General features: G+C 43.6%; 1 protein-coding gene across 3 annotated transcripts in view; it reads left to right on the forward strand.

Annotated features, from left to right (window-relative positions):
* ARHGAP27 (Rho GTPase activating protein 27) overlaps positions 1-15483 on the forward strand; it is a 57980-nt gene that overhangs the window by 12341 nt on the left and 30156 nt on the right. Inside the window, exon 1 of one of the 3 annotated variants that reach the window (XM_061588879.1) lies at positions 1710-1802. The exons of the other annotated variants lie outside the window; for them this stretch is intronic. Within the exon in view, the coding sequence (XP_061444863.1) occupies positions 1788-1802 (15 nt within the window). The 5' untranslated portion in view covers positions 1710-1787. Of the gene's footprint in view, positions 1-1709; positions 1803-15483 lie in introns of those variants that run through there. 3 annotated transcript variants of the gene reach the window in all.

Genomic DNA, 15483 nt, shown 5'->3' on the forward strand with positions numbered 1-15483 from the left:
AGAGCTGTATGTGCCACGCAATATGCCCCCTAAGCTTGCCTGCTGCCCTCAGGTGTGGTGTCCCTGGAAAAAGGGGTATCGTTTTGTTCTTCATCTCAGGAAGCAAAATGTTTTGGGCAAGCCATTCAATCACTGATGCCCCAGAAGGAAGGAAGGCCTTCATGGTTCATCGTCAAGGGCTGATTTTCAATATACTTTACATCAGAACCGGAGGTCAAAACGTATATGCACTTCCCATCACGTATGCATATAAAGTTTGGCTTGCAGCCCTTTAACATACATGGAAATACCTACATATTGAGAAACGATTGAGAACCCGCTTCACAAGATTTTAAAGAGAAGCCTGCTGAATTTTACACATGAATGTTTTTTACACTTAATTCATTTTAAATTTTGACTACCTGCCACCTTCTTGCACAGCTCCCAGCCATTTCAATGTGGCTTGAACAGAAGAATTTCCCTCCTAGATTGTCTCCTGTATGGATCCTGATATCGCTGTCTCTCAACCTGTCACCTCTAATAGCACCAGAATCTGATGCCTCTGATGAGAGCTGCACACATTTGGTGTTAGGTTATCCATACTCCAGTACAAAATGTAAAGCAACAGATTAGAAAAAATTACAAATTTCCTTAATTGAATGTATCCAAATAGAACTTCTGTAGTCTTCATAAAAGAAAATGAAGTGATCCTACCCTCCAAGAATGAGGGATGGGCGAATTTGTCATTTTCAGTTTCTCATTTTCCCAATCTTATATTCAGTTCTCCACATAACATAAATGTTTGATTCAAAAACAAAAATTATTGTGAAAATTCATCAGCATTGTAGTGCAAATTTCTTCTCACATTTCTCTATGCAATTTTGTTTAATATACAGTAATGCACTTTAATATTATTTTCACTAATACATGCATTCTTATGCATAATTCTACCCTAGTATATGCATTTTTGTACATATTACTTAGCTGGAGAACTGTATTGCAAAATTTAGAAAAGTGCAGATTCCAAGGGGTAGCTGTGTTTAGGTGTGTGTATTGTTTCAGAAAGTGTGAATTAGGTCAGTTCACTAAGCGTGACCTGAATCAGATTCCTTCCCCATCCCTGCTGAACTCTCCATATCCCAGCTCTGATCTGACCGATCAAATTCACTGTTTGGGCTTTAACTAGACTGCCTTCTTGGTCTAGTATTCCTTCTTGCTCATTAATCATGGAAGCTCTGTGCTTTTCAACATCCATAGCAGGCAGAAATGCAACAGGTGTATCTCATTATATATCCTAGGCCACTTTTTAAGTGGTGTCTATCAAACAGCTACATTGGGGGGGGGGAGATGACAACTCTAGAAAAACAGGAAGCAACATGATAAAATGCTGGAAATGTTTTCCTCTTGAAAACTCACAAGCTCCAGCAGGTGGCAGCACTTCCCTAGAGCATGGTCTATTACTGCTACAGAAGGAGGTAGTAGGAACCACTTAAGAAGACTGCCAGGTGGGATATACCATTTTTGAATGCTCCTTCGCATTAAAAAAAAAAACTCCCAGCAAATAAAAAGGTTATAACCTAGTCCTCTGTCTGCTGTGCCAGTTTTCTTTTGAAGTTTTTTCTTTTCTTTTTCAAAGAACACCCTAGGAAAGTATTTAAAAATGTGATTCCCCCATCTGCCCTGTCAAGTGGTGTAGTCAACTTTACCACCCCATTCTGTGTCAAGTATAGACCAGACCTCAGAAAAGGCAGCCCCTTCTCAGTTGCTTTTCCGCGTGTTTCCTTTGGAGAACAATCCAGTCTTCGCGGATGACTTGTTCTTTGGTGGGTCCCATATACCTTGTTGATGACTCAGCTGACTGTTTGTCTGCAGACAGGACAAACAAGTTCTAATTTAACTAGTGACTAAGGCAGTGCAAGGTACAAATGCACAGCCGGAATGACAGGCCACCCAGCTGCCTGGTAACCTTTCAGTGCAGTAGGTTAGACAACCGCCTAGCAACGCGTAATTTAATTAATCTGAACCTGGTCATGTTAAGAGTTCAGCTTGGAATGTGGCATACACTGGAGGGGGGTCTACCTCGGAGCATATGGATCTCATACCCACTGAGTAGCCAGATCTGACCTGTGGGCATTAGGTTCCCACTAGGAGAAATTTGGTTCAGACAGTAATGTGAATCTACCTAATTTCCCTTTCCAAGACAATACATAAACTGAAACATAGCTATCCTTCAAAATTTGCACTTGTCTAAATTTTGTGATGTAGTTCTCAACCAATGCTTTAATTTGGATTCCTGTATTGAGCAGGGAGTTGGACTTGATGGCCTTATAGGCCCCTTCCAACTCTACAATTCTATGAAATCATGTGTATGAATATGTGACTATTAGGGGAAAGTGTGCATAAAAATGCATATATTAGTAAAATTATTCATAAAAATGTTTCATGTTAGGGGAAATGGCTTGCAAAAACGTGTATATTAGAAGAACTTTGCACTAAAATGATGACAAATTTTCATGAGGACTTTAAAAAAAAAGTTGCAAATTGATGTGGAAATGTGAAGAACTGAACAAGGATGGAAAAATGAGAAACAGAGAGAAACTGAAATAGAAAGAATCGTCCATCCCTAGTCTAGATATGGTGATTTCCAGGGTAAAGGGTATCATTTTCAGGCAGTTTTAAGGCCTAATGCTTCTTTTTTAGCTTTTCCTGGCATGGAGAAATGTTGAATTGGAATCATATGGCTTTTCCGAGGCACAGGAGTCCCCAGAAATATGCCCCAGATATTTGGGTGCAAGCTTTTAGGGAGACTTAAGCTATCACACTTCTCTAATAATTGATTACTTTAGCCGTTGGTCTGCACTGACACACTAGCTTATATAACTCTGCATGTTATCTACTTTGTTCTACTATAAATAGCAGGGTGCATGCCAGAGACCACACCCTGAGGTGCTGGCTGGAGCTGAACTAATTGACAGCAATTTGCAAATGCCAAACTACACTCCTCATGGGTGTCTGGCCCTGTGAGTGCTCTGGAAGGATGTACATGGGACCTCTCCAACAGGGCAGCCAGAACAACATGGGAGGCTTCCACAACTTTTTCTACTGAGATTGAAACCATTTAGTAGCTGAATGATAAACATTCATTCGGGGAGGTTATTTTCAGCTGGATCATCTCAGCTGATAAACAGATGCAAATTATATTTATTTGTTTAATTTGTAACCTGCCCCAGTCCAAAGATTCTGGACAGTTTGCAAACAAAACTAAATAAACAAAATACAAATTAAAAATCAACTGTCACAACTTATGATGTAGCATTAGCTCTAAAAGTTGGGCAGGGGAATGCTGGCATTACCTCCTGGTGATAGAAAACCTGTTCGTGAAGCAGGACGGAAAAAAAGCTCAACCCCTAAGCATGAGAGTCTATATCCTATTCAGCAAAAGCCTCATTTCCAAACTAGAAATGGATGAGGACATCATCTCTGCACAGCAGTTCTAAAAGTATAGAAAGGTTAACGGTGGGTAGAGCACTTCCAGAAAAATGTAGGGAGGGAGCTTATGTAAGGATTCTTGCCTAACCAGGCTCTATGTGTATTTCAAAGCCAGGATTTGGGCCAGGTGGCATATTTTAATGTTTTTTATTTTTTTTAAGAAAAGCTGGAATCTCCCAGGTAAAGTCAGCAGCAACATTGTCATGTAGTGCGTATGCTTGAACTCTGTATCCTGCACATGTGCACTAAGAAGCCATGTTGCAGAGCTCCGTTCTTTCCAGCATATGACTTTATCTGTTGCTGTGTGAGAGACTGCAGGGTGCATGCTTGTGCTTCCTCCAAAGACACTCCACCACAAGTTCTCTTGAGCTAGGGTGGTGACAGAGCAATGTGGCAACTCAGCACTGGCAGCAGCTGTGAAAACTGTCTTTATACCCACTTCCCCGAGCGCTCGGTATTGTCTACACTGACTTGCAGCTGCTCTTCAGGGTTTCGGACAGGGGTCTCTCCCAGCCCCACCTGAAGATGCCAAACATCAAAACTGGGACATTTCCATGCAAAGTATGTGCTCTTACCATTGAGCCTGCACTAGAACCCAAGTATAGACACAATACACTATATCTCCCAGCACAAGCCCCGGAAGCGAAACGAAAGATTTTACTGAGTATTCTGCTTCTGCCTATGTCAGCCAGGCTCTGTCTCTGATTTATAGGGCCAGGGGAGAAAAAGGAACTCTAGGTTTCTCCTGTGCCTTTAACAGCAGCTTGATCCACAGGGATCAGGAGGTGAAGCTTTTCACAGTATGGAGAGAAACATCTTAGTGACAGCTGCTTTTAAAGGCAAAGAGCAAGGGCCAATCATAAAAGTTGGCAACTCTGCTGACCTATATAAGGCTCTGTCCAGGGACCTGAATTTTTGAAATCAAAAGCTGGCAAATTGATGTGTGTGTAATATGTGTATGTATGTGTTTGAAATTAATAATATCTACCAAGCCATTAAGATCCTCCGTGGTGCAGAGTGGTAAGCGGTGGTAACGCAGCCGAAGCTCTGCTCATGGCCGGAGTTCAATTCCAACGAAAGGAGGAAGTCGAATCTCTGGTAAAAGGGGTCAAGGTCCACTCAGCCTTCCATCCATCCGTGGTCGGTAAAATGAGTACCCGGCATATGCTGGGGGGTAAAGAAAGGCTGGGGACGGAACTGGCAATCCCACCCCATATATATGGTCTGCCTAGTAAACGTCGTAAGATGTCACCCTAAGAGTCGGAAATGACTTGCACTACAAGTGCGGGGACACCTTTACCTTTTTACTAAGCCATTAAAATTAGGTCATCTTCCCAGAAGGAAGAAAGAAATGATGCAAAGAACTAAAATGATCAGGATTGACTTCCTTGTAAAGAATATCTTAAACTCATGGGTTTCCTAAACAAACAAAAATACTGCATGGGAAGGATGTAATAAAGATATAAAAGGTAATTAGTAGTCTTTCCATTGTCAAAATGCAAAAACTTGGGGTTATGAATTGAAACTGACAGCAGATTTCAGAAAAACAAGATCTAGGGATCTTGTTGCTCTAAGATGCACTGTCCTGGTATGGAACATATAACCACAGGAAGTGAAAATAGCTATTGGTATAATTGACAGAAAGGTCCTATGCATGATCACAGTCAGTCTCACTGATTTAAATTGGATTTACTCCCAAATTGATATGCATTGGATTGCAGCCTTGTAGCCTGGTCTTATGCAAGGTCAGGTGCATCTAATTGATTTCAATGGGCATTTACACTTCTGCCTTGGCATATAGGACTGGGCTGTTTAAAAAGCAAATGCATGGGGATATGCGTACTGGTGATGGCAATGATGGCAATTTGTAGTGGATAATTTTATCATCTTCTGAAAAGGATTGCCATGTTATGAAAAGTTACTTGTGTAAAAGGGGACCCTAGATTTATGGAGATGCTTTGATTAGCCAGAGAGGCAGACTCTGCATCCAGATCAATGGAGCTCTATCCATTTCCAATAATGGCTGAATGTTGCCTTGATGAATGAAACTTGTGAGCTTCGCTTATACACCTGGCACAATAATTAGTCTGACCCAAGATGACAATTTTTTGTTCTCATTAATTTTTAAACTTCTGGAGAAGTTGAAAAGTACAGGGTGGAAGGGAAGACTGCTACCAGAATTCCTGCGTCCCAGTCCAGTGGTTGTCACACAATTCTTGTGGAACTGGGGCCAAAGGATGTTTGGTGATTTCATTTGGACTGTATTTTTAAGTGAACCAATCTGATTCACACTTCCCAGATGTGCACCACACCAATCGGAATGCAGTTATCCTTGCGTCTTTTCACTTTTCTGACTTTTGCAGTACAGTTCTCAGCTCACAAAAGTCCCAAAATACATTAAAATGTGTATATTAGGATAAATGTATTTTAAAATGTGCATTTTATGAACTTTGTGGTGTTTTTTTTAAAAAATTATCTATTTAAAACCATTTCTTACTGCTTTTCATTATAAACGTATTCCCAAGAAGATTGATGCAGAAACAGGAGATAACAGACTTATGAGTGAATGCGTGCAATACTGGGAAAAGGCTGATCAGGTAGACTGCTTTTCTTTCACACTATTTTTTTTCAGGCCTACCTGAAAATGGCAGCCTCGGATTGGGGAATACCTTTTCCCCTTTCCAGGCGTGTGGCTGGGTGATGCTTACTCAGTGGTGAAGAAAAAAACCTTGCATATGCAGCCTCCTGTTGCACCCTAGTATTGAAAGCAATGTCCTGGGGTTTAGCTGTGGTGAACCTTGGCCTCCAGGAAAGAGTTACAAAAACTACTTGTACCTGTTTGGAAACTATGCCCTTTCCTGTGGTAGTTCTGCCTTCCATAATCCAGCCACAGGTTCTCTAAAGGCGATTCAATGGCGGAGGAGGAGTCCGTGATTTGTTTGAGACGATGAGAGGGTTAAAACCATTGAGACCTCGCCCCTTTTCCCTTATGCATATAACCAGTTTGCTCTACCTGTCCCAGGAGGTGGGGGAAACTCAAGGGCGGGGTGCGGCTATTTGTTGAAAAATCCAGCTAGGCGAGATGGCCAGTGGGGAGGGCTTCAGGTAGCTAGTTCTTTTCTCCTGGGGTAAGTAACAGTTTGTATCATCGCACAGCATGAATTTCAATACTTGTCAGAGGTTTTCCCACACCAACTCAGCAATTATATTTCCCTAATAATGAAGAGGGGGGCCTTGGGTAATCTGGTTGGTTCACCATCAGATAAGTACTGCATGTTAAATAGGTCCTTTTCTGTAGTGTGTAGCAGAGATTGTGTTTCACAGTTGTTTGTTGTCTCAGTAAGGTGGTGAGTGGTGCTGCCTGGTAGATCCTAGCTGAAGATTCGAGAGCTGCAGTCCTAACGTGTAAGTTTGGTGGCATCAAATGAAATAATTGTTTTTGCCCAAGTAGCTGAAAAGAATCTTTTGACCTTCTCTTGTGCTGTTTGGGATGCATCTAAATGCCGTTAATTTGGGATAGAACAAGGATGAGAAATTTTACTAACCTTCTTGTCTGTGCAGTTTACATCTGCATTACAAAGTGATATAAAGAAACCCGACTCAAGTACAAAGCCTTCTGTGGTATGTTCAAGACTGACAGTGCAATCCTACGCACACTTAACCAGCTGGAAGTAGTCCCCACTGAATACCATGGGATGTTCTTCTCAGTAAACATGCAGAGGGCTGCTCTATGAATCACTTATTTTAGTTTGAGCTTTTCTAGGCAAGAGCCTAATGTGTGATGTGGCCTATGAACGCGTCAGATTTAGCTGGAAGTTTGATGCTAGAGTGAAGGACGTTGTTAATATGGATGGCATCGCCCACAGACACTTGAAGTACAGAGGATTTTGGCAAGGGTGGTGGTGGACGAGATGGGATACTTGACTGTTCTGATGTCCCTCTCAAGACAATGCCTGATGCGCTGCTTTTATGGGGATTTTGGGGTTTACTGGTTTGTTTGCCCATTCAGTAGCTGCTGTTGAGCCCCCAACAAACTGCTTCTAGGACTGTTAAAATTCCACTAAGCTTTTTCTTTCTTTGCATAATTTAATTTATTGTACATAACAGCTTTGCAAAACACACCCAGTGATCTAATCCTTTGTGGGCCATCTGCACCCCAGTCAAGGTCAGAGTAACTGCAAGGAGGGTGTGTTCAGTCCTCTAACTGCAGCGCTGCTCAGTAAAGTGTCTCTCTTTTGCTGTACCTTGAGTTGTAGCGTATGGTCCTCACTTCAAAAGATTATGTATTCTCCCCCACCCCTCCTTTCAGTGTTGGAATGTATTTTAGCTGTCATTTTGTTATTGGTTTACACAGATGTCATTGTGAAAGGTCATTGGCATACAAACAGCGTCCCAGTTCTGGGGTTGCCAGCCCCCGCACTAGTAAGGGAGGGGGACAAAGATCTGTACAGAAAGGAGAAGAGAAATATACCAGGTTTGACTTTTTCTCTGCTAGTCACTGCTTCTCAGCCTAACCTACCTCACAAGATTGTTGTGAGGATACAGTGTAGAGGGGAGGAACCATGTACACCACCTTGAGGTCCTTGGAGGAAAGACGGGATATAAATGCAATAATAAATAATAACTAGGTAAATAAATCTGGCAAAAGTCTCCCTTCTATACATCTCTCAAAGTAAGCAGGGCTAACACTCAATCTGGGAGTCTGATCTGTCTATCCACTGTGCTGTGTGCCTGTGTGTAACTGTTCTGCTGTGTAAGGGGTGGCCACACCCACTGTTGAGATGTGGTTCTCAGATGGTTGGCCAAGGATGAATGTGGCCAAAAATAGGAGTAACAAATCCACTTTAAAAAAAATAAATGACTTTTTACTATTAGAAAATTGACAAGGAAATGCACTGAAAAGTGTGGCATGAATGAATGAATGACTAATAGGAAGATGTGTAAACACCCCACAAGAAAATTGGGATGAATGTTCATTGTCTTATAACCATCCCTAAACAAATCAGAATAAAGGCTCAGTAAAGACCTGGCATAGTCTAACCTCTGTGTAAGCTTTGTGCAAGCAAATCAGGATGGATGCTGAGTGAACAGGCCATCGGCAGGAGCCCTTAAAGGATGATGAGCTCTTCCGGGTCTGAACCTGGCAAATTGACACAGACTTGCATCTTTAGACCCATCTCTTCTGTCTCTGGTCCTTCTGCCTTGCCAATTGGATGCCTCCCCAGAGTATCATCACCCTCTCTTGTTTTTGAAGTGTGAGAGAGCATCTCTGAGCATGTGTGGAAGTCATTTCTCACAACACTGAGTAACAGCTGGAATTTAGGCAAAGGGCTTCCAGGTCAACAGGGTAGGATGCCTTAAGCCCTGGCATTTCTCTCTTCTTTATTCATAGGGTCGCCATAAGTCAGGATTCACTTGAAGGCAGTCCATTTCCATTTTTAGGATCCCAGCACATTCCACTAGGGTAGAGGAGGAGGTCTTAATGAGTTAGTATGACACTGTCAACAAGAGAGCATTAGGTACACCCTTGTTGCCACAGCAACTGTTCTATCCCACAAACCCCAACAGGAAACGTGTGAAAGGCGAACGGTCGGCTTCTTGTTTTGCGCACTGTGTTGTGTTCCTGTCTCATGGTTGGTCTGTGGTTGAGAAAGCAACAATTCTCTTCTTCCTCCACCTTCTGGCTCAGCCATTTTTCTCCCATTTAAGACACCGCATCTGGGTTCTGTGACTGACCTTCTTGGGTCGTGTTGGCAATGAGTGACTGGGTTCCCAAATCATTTTCCTGGCATAAATCATCTCGTCCGTCTGGCTTTTCCAAGGTATGCTTGTTGAAAAGGTAGAACGTTGCTTACTATGTCAGAGTGCTGCTTGGTGCTTGCATTCCAAGGATTTGGGTCAGAAATATGTGGATAGGTTAGGGCCTTTGGACATGCACAGAGTGTTCTGTCTCTCTCTTTGCAGAATAATTACAATTGGTCAGTTGCATATCTGGGACTAGGGGTATGCGACTTCTAGGGAAGCTCATGCAATTCTTTTAGAAATCACTGAACAAAAGAGAGGGTTTTGTTGGCTAAAAGGCATTAATCTGGCTAAAAGGCATTAATCTGGCTAAAAGGCATTAATCTGGCTAAAAGGCATTACTCTGCATTTAGAAAGGCACAGCAAAGCAGAAGCTAGCAGAAAATTCATAAGGATTGCCATCATTTAAAATCCCCCCACAGAGCTGCACTCTTCTATGCCATGATAGGTGGAAGATGGGGAACGTGCAGTTCCCCTTCACAGCACCTCTGTGGCTGGGAAATAATTTTATTTATTTGTATAGATTTATATTCTTTTAAAAACAAACATTGCTCGTGAGATGGTGCACAAGGTACATGAGCCAAACAAATATACAACATTAATGTACAAAATGTATAATTTAAAACTAAAGTTATCAATTACATTAAAATGAACAAATTCTGATGAATCTAGTCAACTAATAGATTGAAACAGCACTCAGTCCCTGTAAGATAGAGATGGGGAACCTGTGGCCCTCCAGACTACAGCTCCTACCGTGGCTGACTATTGGCCATTCGTCTGGGGCCGATGGGAGTTGGAATCCAGCAGCATCTGGAGATCCACAGGTTTCCTGTCCCTGCTATAAAACGTTAAAATCACAATGCAGTTACAATAAAACAACACCACACATTTCAGCAGATGTGTTTGTCAGATTTCTGCATCTCACGTAACTGTAGAAAGCACAGGAGGCCTATAGTTAGAGCAGCAGTTGCAACAAAAAAGTCTTTAACTGCATCCAGTGTTCCATGCAACAATTGCAATGCCAGTGAACATATTATTAGCAGGTGCTCAAGAACAAACTATTATGCTTTGATCAAAAAGGCCATCGCGCTGCCACCCACAGGTTCTGCAAAGCCCACAAACGCGAGGTGAGCCCTCCCCTGCATATTGTATTAAATTAATTATGTGCTGTGGGGGGCAGTTTCTTTTGTTTGTCTTCTTGAGGGTTTAGCAGTGCACCATCTCTGGAAGAGAAGCTCTCTGCTGAGATGAAAGACGTGTGGACTGTGTGAAACAAAGGTACTCTTACTGTGCTCCCCCCAATAGCTTTTAGACAGTTGTGTGCTTCTAAAAGGGGGACACACCTTTTTTAGCCCGAGGGTTGCATGTCCTCACGGGCAACCTTCTGGAGGCTGTGTGCCGATGATGAGTGGGGAAGAGGCAAAAGTGGGTGGAGCAATGGGTGTGGCCCTTCCATTTGTACATTAGGCTATATTTCCGCTATGCAAACGTCAGGAGATTTTACATATACAGACGTCTCCCTTTCCAAGCAAGCAATAGACATTATCACAGTTCGAGGACGCATTCCAGCCAGGCAAAAGCAAAGGAGGAGGATAGTGTGGAGCAGGGCCACGGAGGGGTGTGGCCTGGGAAGAGGGGGTGTGGCCTAGAAAGAGTCCAGAGGGCCAGATGGAGAGACTTGGAGGGTTGAGGTGTCCAGCTACTGTACTCAACAGTGGAGTGCTGTATATATGGGAGGGTGCTTCCGAAAATGTTTGGGGGTGAGAGATCCTGGCATATCTCACCCATGCCAGGCCTAGACACTGTAAGAGTTCCTCTGTTTTAAGTGCTGGATCGTAAAGAGTTTCGCCATATATGGTTCTCCCCCCCCCCCATCACTGGAGCACTGAGGTGAACAAGGTCCACCTTCTGGAATTCATCCTTCTATGCTACATTTAGGCTACAATCTTATACAATTGAACTTGCTTCCGAGTAGACTTGTAAAGGGTTACACTCTTGAATGTAGAAGAGCCCTTTCAGGACCTGACTCTTGCTCATACAATTTAGAGTTGGTTTTGCTTGGTTGATCCTCTTTCTCCTCTTTCCCACCTTGCCATGACTGAGACAAGAAAGGAAAATTTAGCAAAGGTCTAAATTTAGTCAGAGACACAAAGGTGGAAACTATTATTGAGGTGGGGGGAGGGAGAGACCTGAGCCAAATATCCTCATAAGAGAGTTTTCTAAGAATTTCCCCCTCCCCTAAAAAAATTGTTCTCTGAACATTCTCTGCCATGTTTTTGTGGTTGCCCCATACTCCCCCTCCCTGCCCCTGTCCTGGAAGAATAATGGGTCTTGGTCTTTGTAGAGGATGCAAGATGGCTGCCAGGCTGCCAATAGAGTTGCTGTTATCCCCTACTTCACTGCCTGCAAATAAAAGTGGAGAATTTCAGGAGGGCGTTTTTGTCCTGCTCTGTTTATTTTATTTATTTATTTAAAAGGGTTCTGTGCCGCTTTTAAGGCAAGACCGCCCCTCAAAGCAGTTTGCAATCAAATAAACATAGAATTGTAAAGCATTTAAAATATCCAATTGCATCCAAAACATAAAACGAGCATGAGACAAGATAGTCCACTAAAGACTACCTGACCTTCAAAAGACTCGGTAAAGAAACTAGTCTTTTAAGGCCCGTTTAAAAGAGACCTGAGATGGGACTGTCCGATATCTTCTGGAATTGAGTTCCATAATGGTGGGGGAGGACACCATAGACTGATTTATTTATGTGCCGGTGCAATACCACAAATAATGGTTTAGCCTAGAGAATTGGAATTTCTGCTGCATGTGAGAGGAAGGAAAGTAATTCCACAGTGTGACTTTCAACTGTAGTTTAAAGCAGTGGTGGGGAGCCTTTGGCCTTTCAGATATGTCGGACTCCCAGCTCCCATCAGCCTCAGCCAGCCTGGCCAATAGTTAAGGATGATGAGAGATGTAGTCCAACAACATCTGGAGAGCAGCAGCTTCCCCATCCATGGTTTCAAGAACTGGTCTATTTGTGTGCAAAACACAATTACCTAGGACTTGCTTCTGAATATATGTGCACAAGATTGTATTGTATGGATTGGACTGAAGTCTGGCAATTTATAGCACTGACCAAGTTTACTCTGTTGCTAGCTAGTAAAAATATTTTAAAATATTTTAATCAATGTATTTTCTGTGTTATAAGTGCTTCATCGAGTTTCTTAGTGCTCCTTAAAACAGACCAGTAATGTAGGTCAGTATTGTTAGCCGTGATTGCTAAGTGAGCTTTTTATATCCTCAAAGAGTCTGCCTTTGAACACTAGATTCTAAGGATAAACAAATGGGAGCCCTGCTTGTGGGCTTCCCAGACGCATCTTGCTGAGCCCTGTTGGAGACAGGAAGCCGGCTTAGGTGGGCGACTGGCCTGATCCCAGCAGCGCTGCTTTTTATGCTTTCTGTGTTCAGGGTTACAAAATTCCAACTGCCACAAGCGACTTAAAAGTGGGCCTAGTGGTGATTGGTGCTGGGTGAAGACAGCACAAAGCAGGTTTTCTCCTCCTCTCGTGGGTGTGAAATCTGCTGCCTCCACTTCCTTCCTTAATATGAGCCAGGGCTTTCTAGGACCAAATTGCATTTAATGGCAGAACTCCGCTCGAGTGGATATGAAGGAATAAATGTGAGCATATGCAGAGGAAAGGAGGGATGGGGAGATGATTGCAGTGTCTCTTCTAGCTATCTCTTGCTCCTCCCAAGTTGACTCAGAACCTTTGTGGGGAGGGGGGGGAAACAAAATTGCATCGCTTGCCTATATTTCAGCTACAGATTGGTTGAGGTGAAGGCTGAGACTGAGGCCACTTCCAGACTGTTGTTATTCTCAGGTGGGATTCAGTCACATACTGGGAAATGGGCTCATCTACACTGTGGTTTACTGTACGTTTGGTGCTACTCACATCTCCTTTTAATTCACATTGTTCACATGACATTACCGGCAAACAGAAGCTATCACATAGTTTTCCCCCTGTAAGTCTGTACTAACCCAATCCGCTGATAATACGAAAAGTGAAGAGAAAAAATCTCCACTCCATTTCCGTAGCGCCTGCAGACACTTTGCTCCGATTCTTTGTGGTGGGCGTGTGAATGGCGCTCTCTGCTACTCCCCTTTCCTGTACTAATTTCCTGTACATTTGCTGTACTAATGTGACTGAGAAAGTGACTACAGCGCTCTTTGTTTGGAGGGGGGGGATAAAATAGTAGCTAACAGGAGAGGGGTGGTGGAAATGGAAATGGACTGCCTTCAAGTCGATCCCAATTTATGGCTTTAGGGTGTTCATGGTAAGCGGTATTCGGAGGGGGTTGACCATTGCCTCCCTCTGAGGCTAGTCCTCCCCAGCTGGCTAGGGCCTGCTCACCTTGCCACAGCTGCACAAGCCAGCCCCTTCCTTGTAAGCAACTGCCAGCTGGGGGGTAACTGGGCTCCTTGGGACTATGCAGCTTGCCCACGGCTGCACAGGTGGCAGGGCACATAACCCCTGAGCCACTCCCTGTGGGGGTGACCTTTAGCTGGCCCTTGACACCCAGGAGACACGAGCGGGGATTTGAACACGCAGACTCTGGACTCCCAGCCAGGCTGTCCTCCCCGTTGTGCTATACCAGCTGTTGGAGGGGTGGTAGAGAGAGAGAGAGAGAGAAAAAAAAAGAGGGGGAAACTGACAACTGAAGCCAGTGCCTTCATCAGCAGACAAGAGGTGTCTGATTGCTTGCTTTGCTAGTGTGTAACTGACCAAGCAGGCAGATGATGTCTGCCTTCTTTGTATTTCATGATTGAACTCAAATCCGAAGAGCCATCAACTTCACAACAGGGTTCACTCTCTGCAGGCTAAACAAACTGAAGATACTGTGAGGCTGATGGCTCTGAATCATAAACACAAAGCAGCAGCAATAATGTCCATTTACCTTCAGCATGAATTGTACTTTCTCTCCCAGGTTGCATTGTGGCTTTTAGAGGAGGGGTCAAGGTATAATCTGTGCATGCCCAGTTCCCTAGTAATTGGAGGAAGTGTAAACAAAAAATCAGAGGGAGGAGCCACTAAGAAACAGCATGATTGGTCCATGATAAAGGAACATTTATTGTGTGAATGCAAAAAAAGAATTTGCAGCTACCATTGAGCACCAACTGTGGACGGTGCAAGTGAATAACGAAAATAAAAGCAGTGTGTTTGCTGCTAAGAAATGCTCCCATGTAGATGAGTCCTCAGATTGCACAATTATAGCTGATTGGGAGGTCTTGTGCAACAAATCCACTCCCCCCAAAGACTGGATTTTTTTGTGATAAGGAAAGTGATAAGAAAGTGCAATGGGAAGTGCGGGATAACACTTGCTTTGATGCAACATTGTCTAGGCTCTCCACAAATAAATTGGAATGAATGTTCATGAAAGAACCAGCCTTGTCCAATCTCCCTAAAATGAATCGGGATGTATGCTCAGTAAACAGGTTGTATGGAAGCACCCTGAGAATAGTCACTTGCCTAAGGATAACTACAAAGTTCATGGCTTCAGCCATCAAATCTCTTTTCACTCGGGGACAGTTGAGCCTCTGTATACACTTGTGTAAAGTGAGTCAGGGAACTACAAAGGCCCCAAGAGCCACATGGTTCACCATCCTGCTCTGCTCTGACCTGTTCCTCTCTGCCTTGGTGGCGCCTCTTGACTGGACTGAGTTATGCAACCTGGGATCTATTTGTGTCCTCAGCTGCTGGCAGTTGCATGCCCAAGAATAAAGCAGTCACTTCCCCAATCGGAGTCGACCCAATGTCTCTTGTCTGTGCGCCTGTCTCTGTCGGAAGCTCTTCATATCTTACTCTGTGAGCCAACACCCACTGAAGCACTTAGTGCGCAGCATGTCTGACCAGCTGGATTCTGCTCAAGAGAATCTGCATCTGAACTGGTGAACTTTATCCATGCTTTGGTGACCTCTCAACTCTTCCTTCCATATTACCCATTTTCTAGGAACATAGGAAGCAGCCTTAGGGTTTCAGGCAGGCGGCCCTCTTAGGCCTACCTGGAGATGCTGGATTGAACCTGGGACCTTCTCATAGAATCATAGAGTTGGAAGGGGCCTTGTAGGCCATCGAGTCCAACCCCCTGCTCACAGCAGGAAATCCACAGCTAGAGCATCTCCCGCAGATAGCTGTCCAGCCTCTGCTTGAAGACATCCAGCGAAG

The sequence above is a fragment of the Rhineura floridana genome, chromosome 11, assembly GCF_030035675.1.
Source record: "Rhineura floridana isolate rRhiFlo1 chromosome 11, rRhiFlo1.hap2, whole genome shotgun sequence".
Taxonomy (NCBI): Eukaryota; Metazoa; Chordata; class Lepidosauria; order Squamata; family Rhineuridae; genus Rhineura; species Rhineura floridana.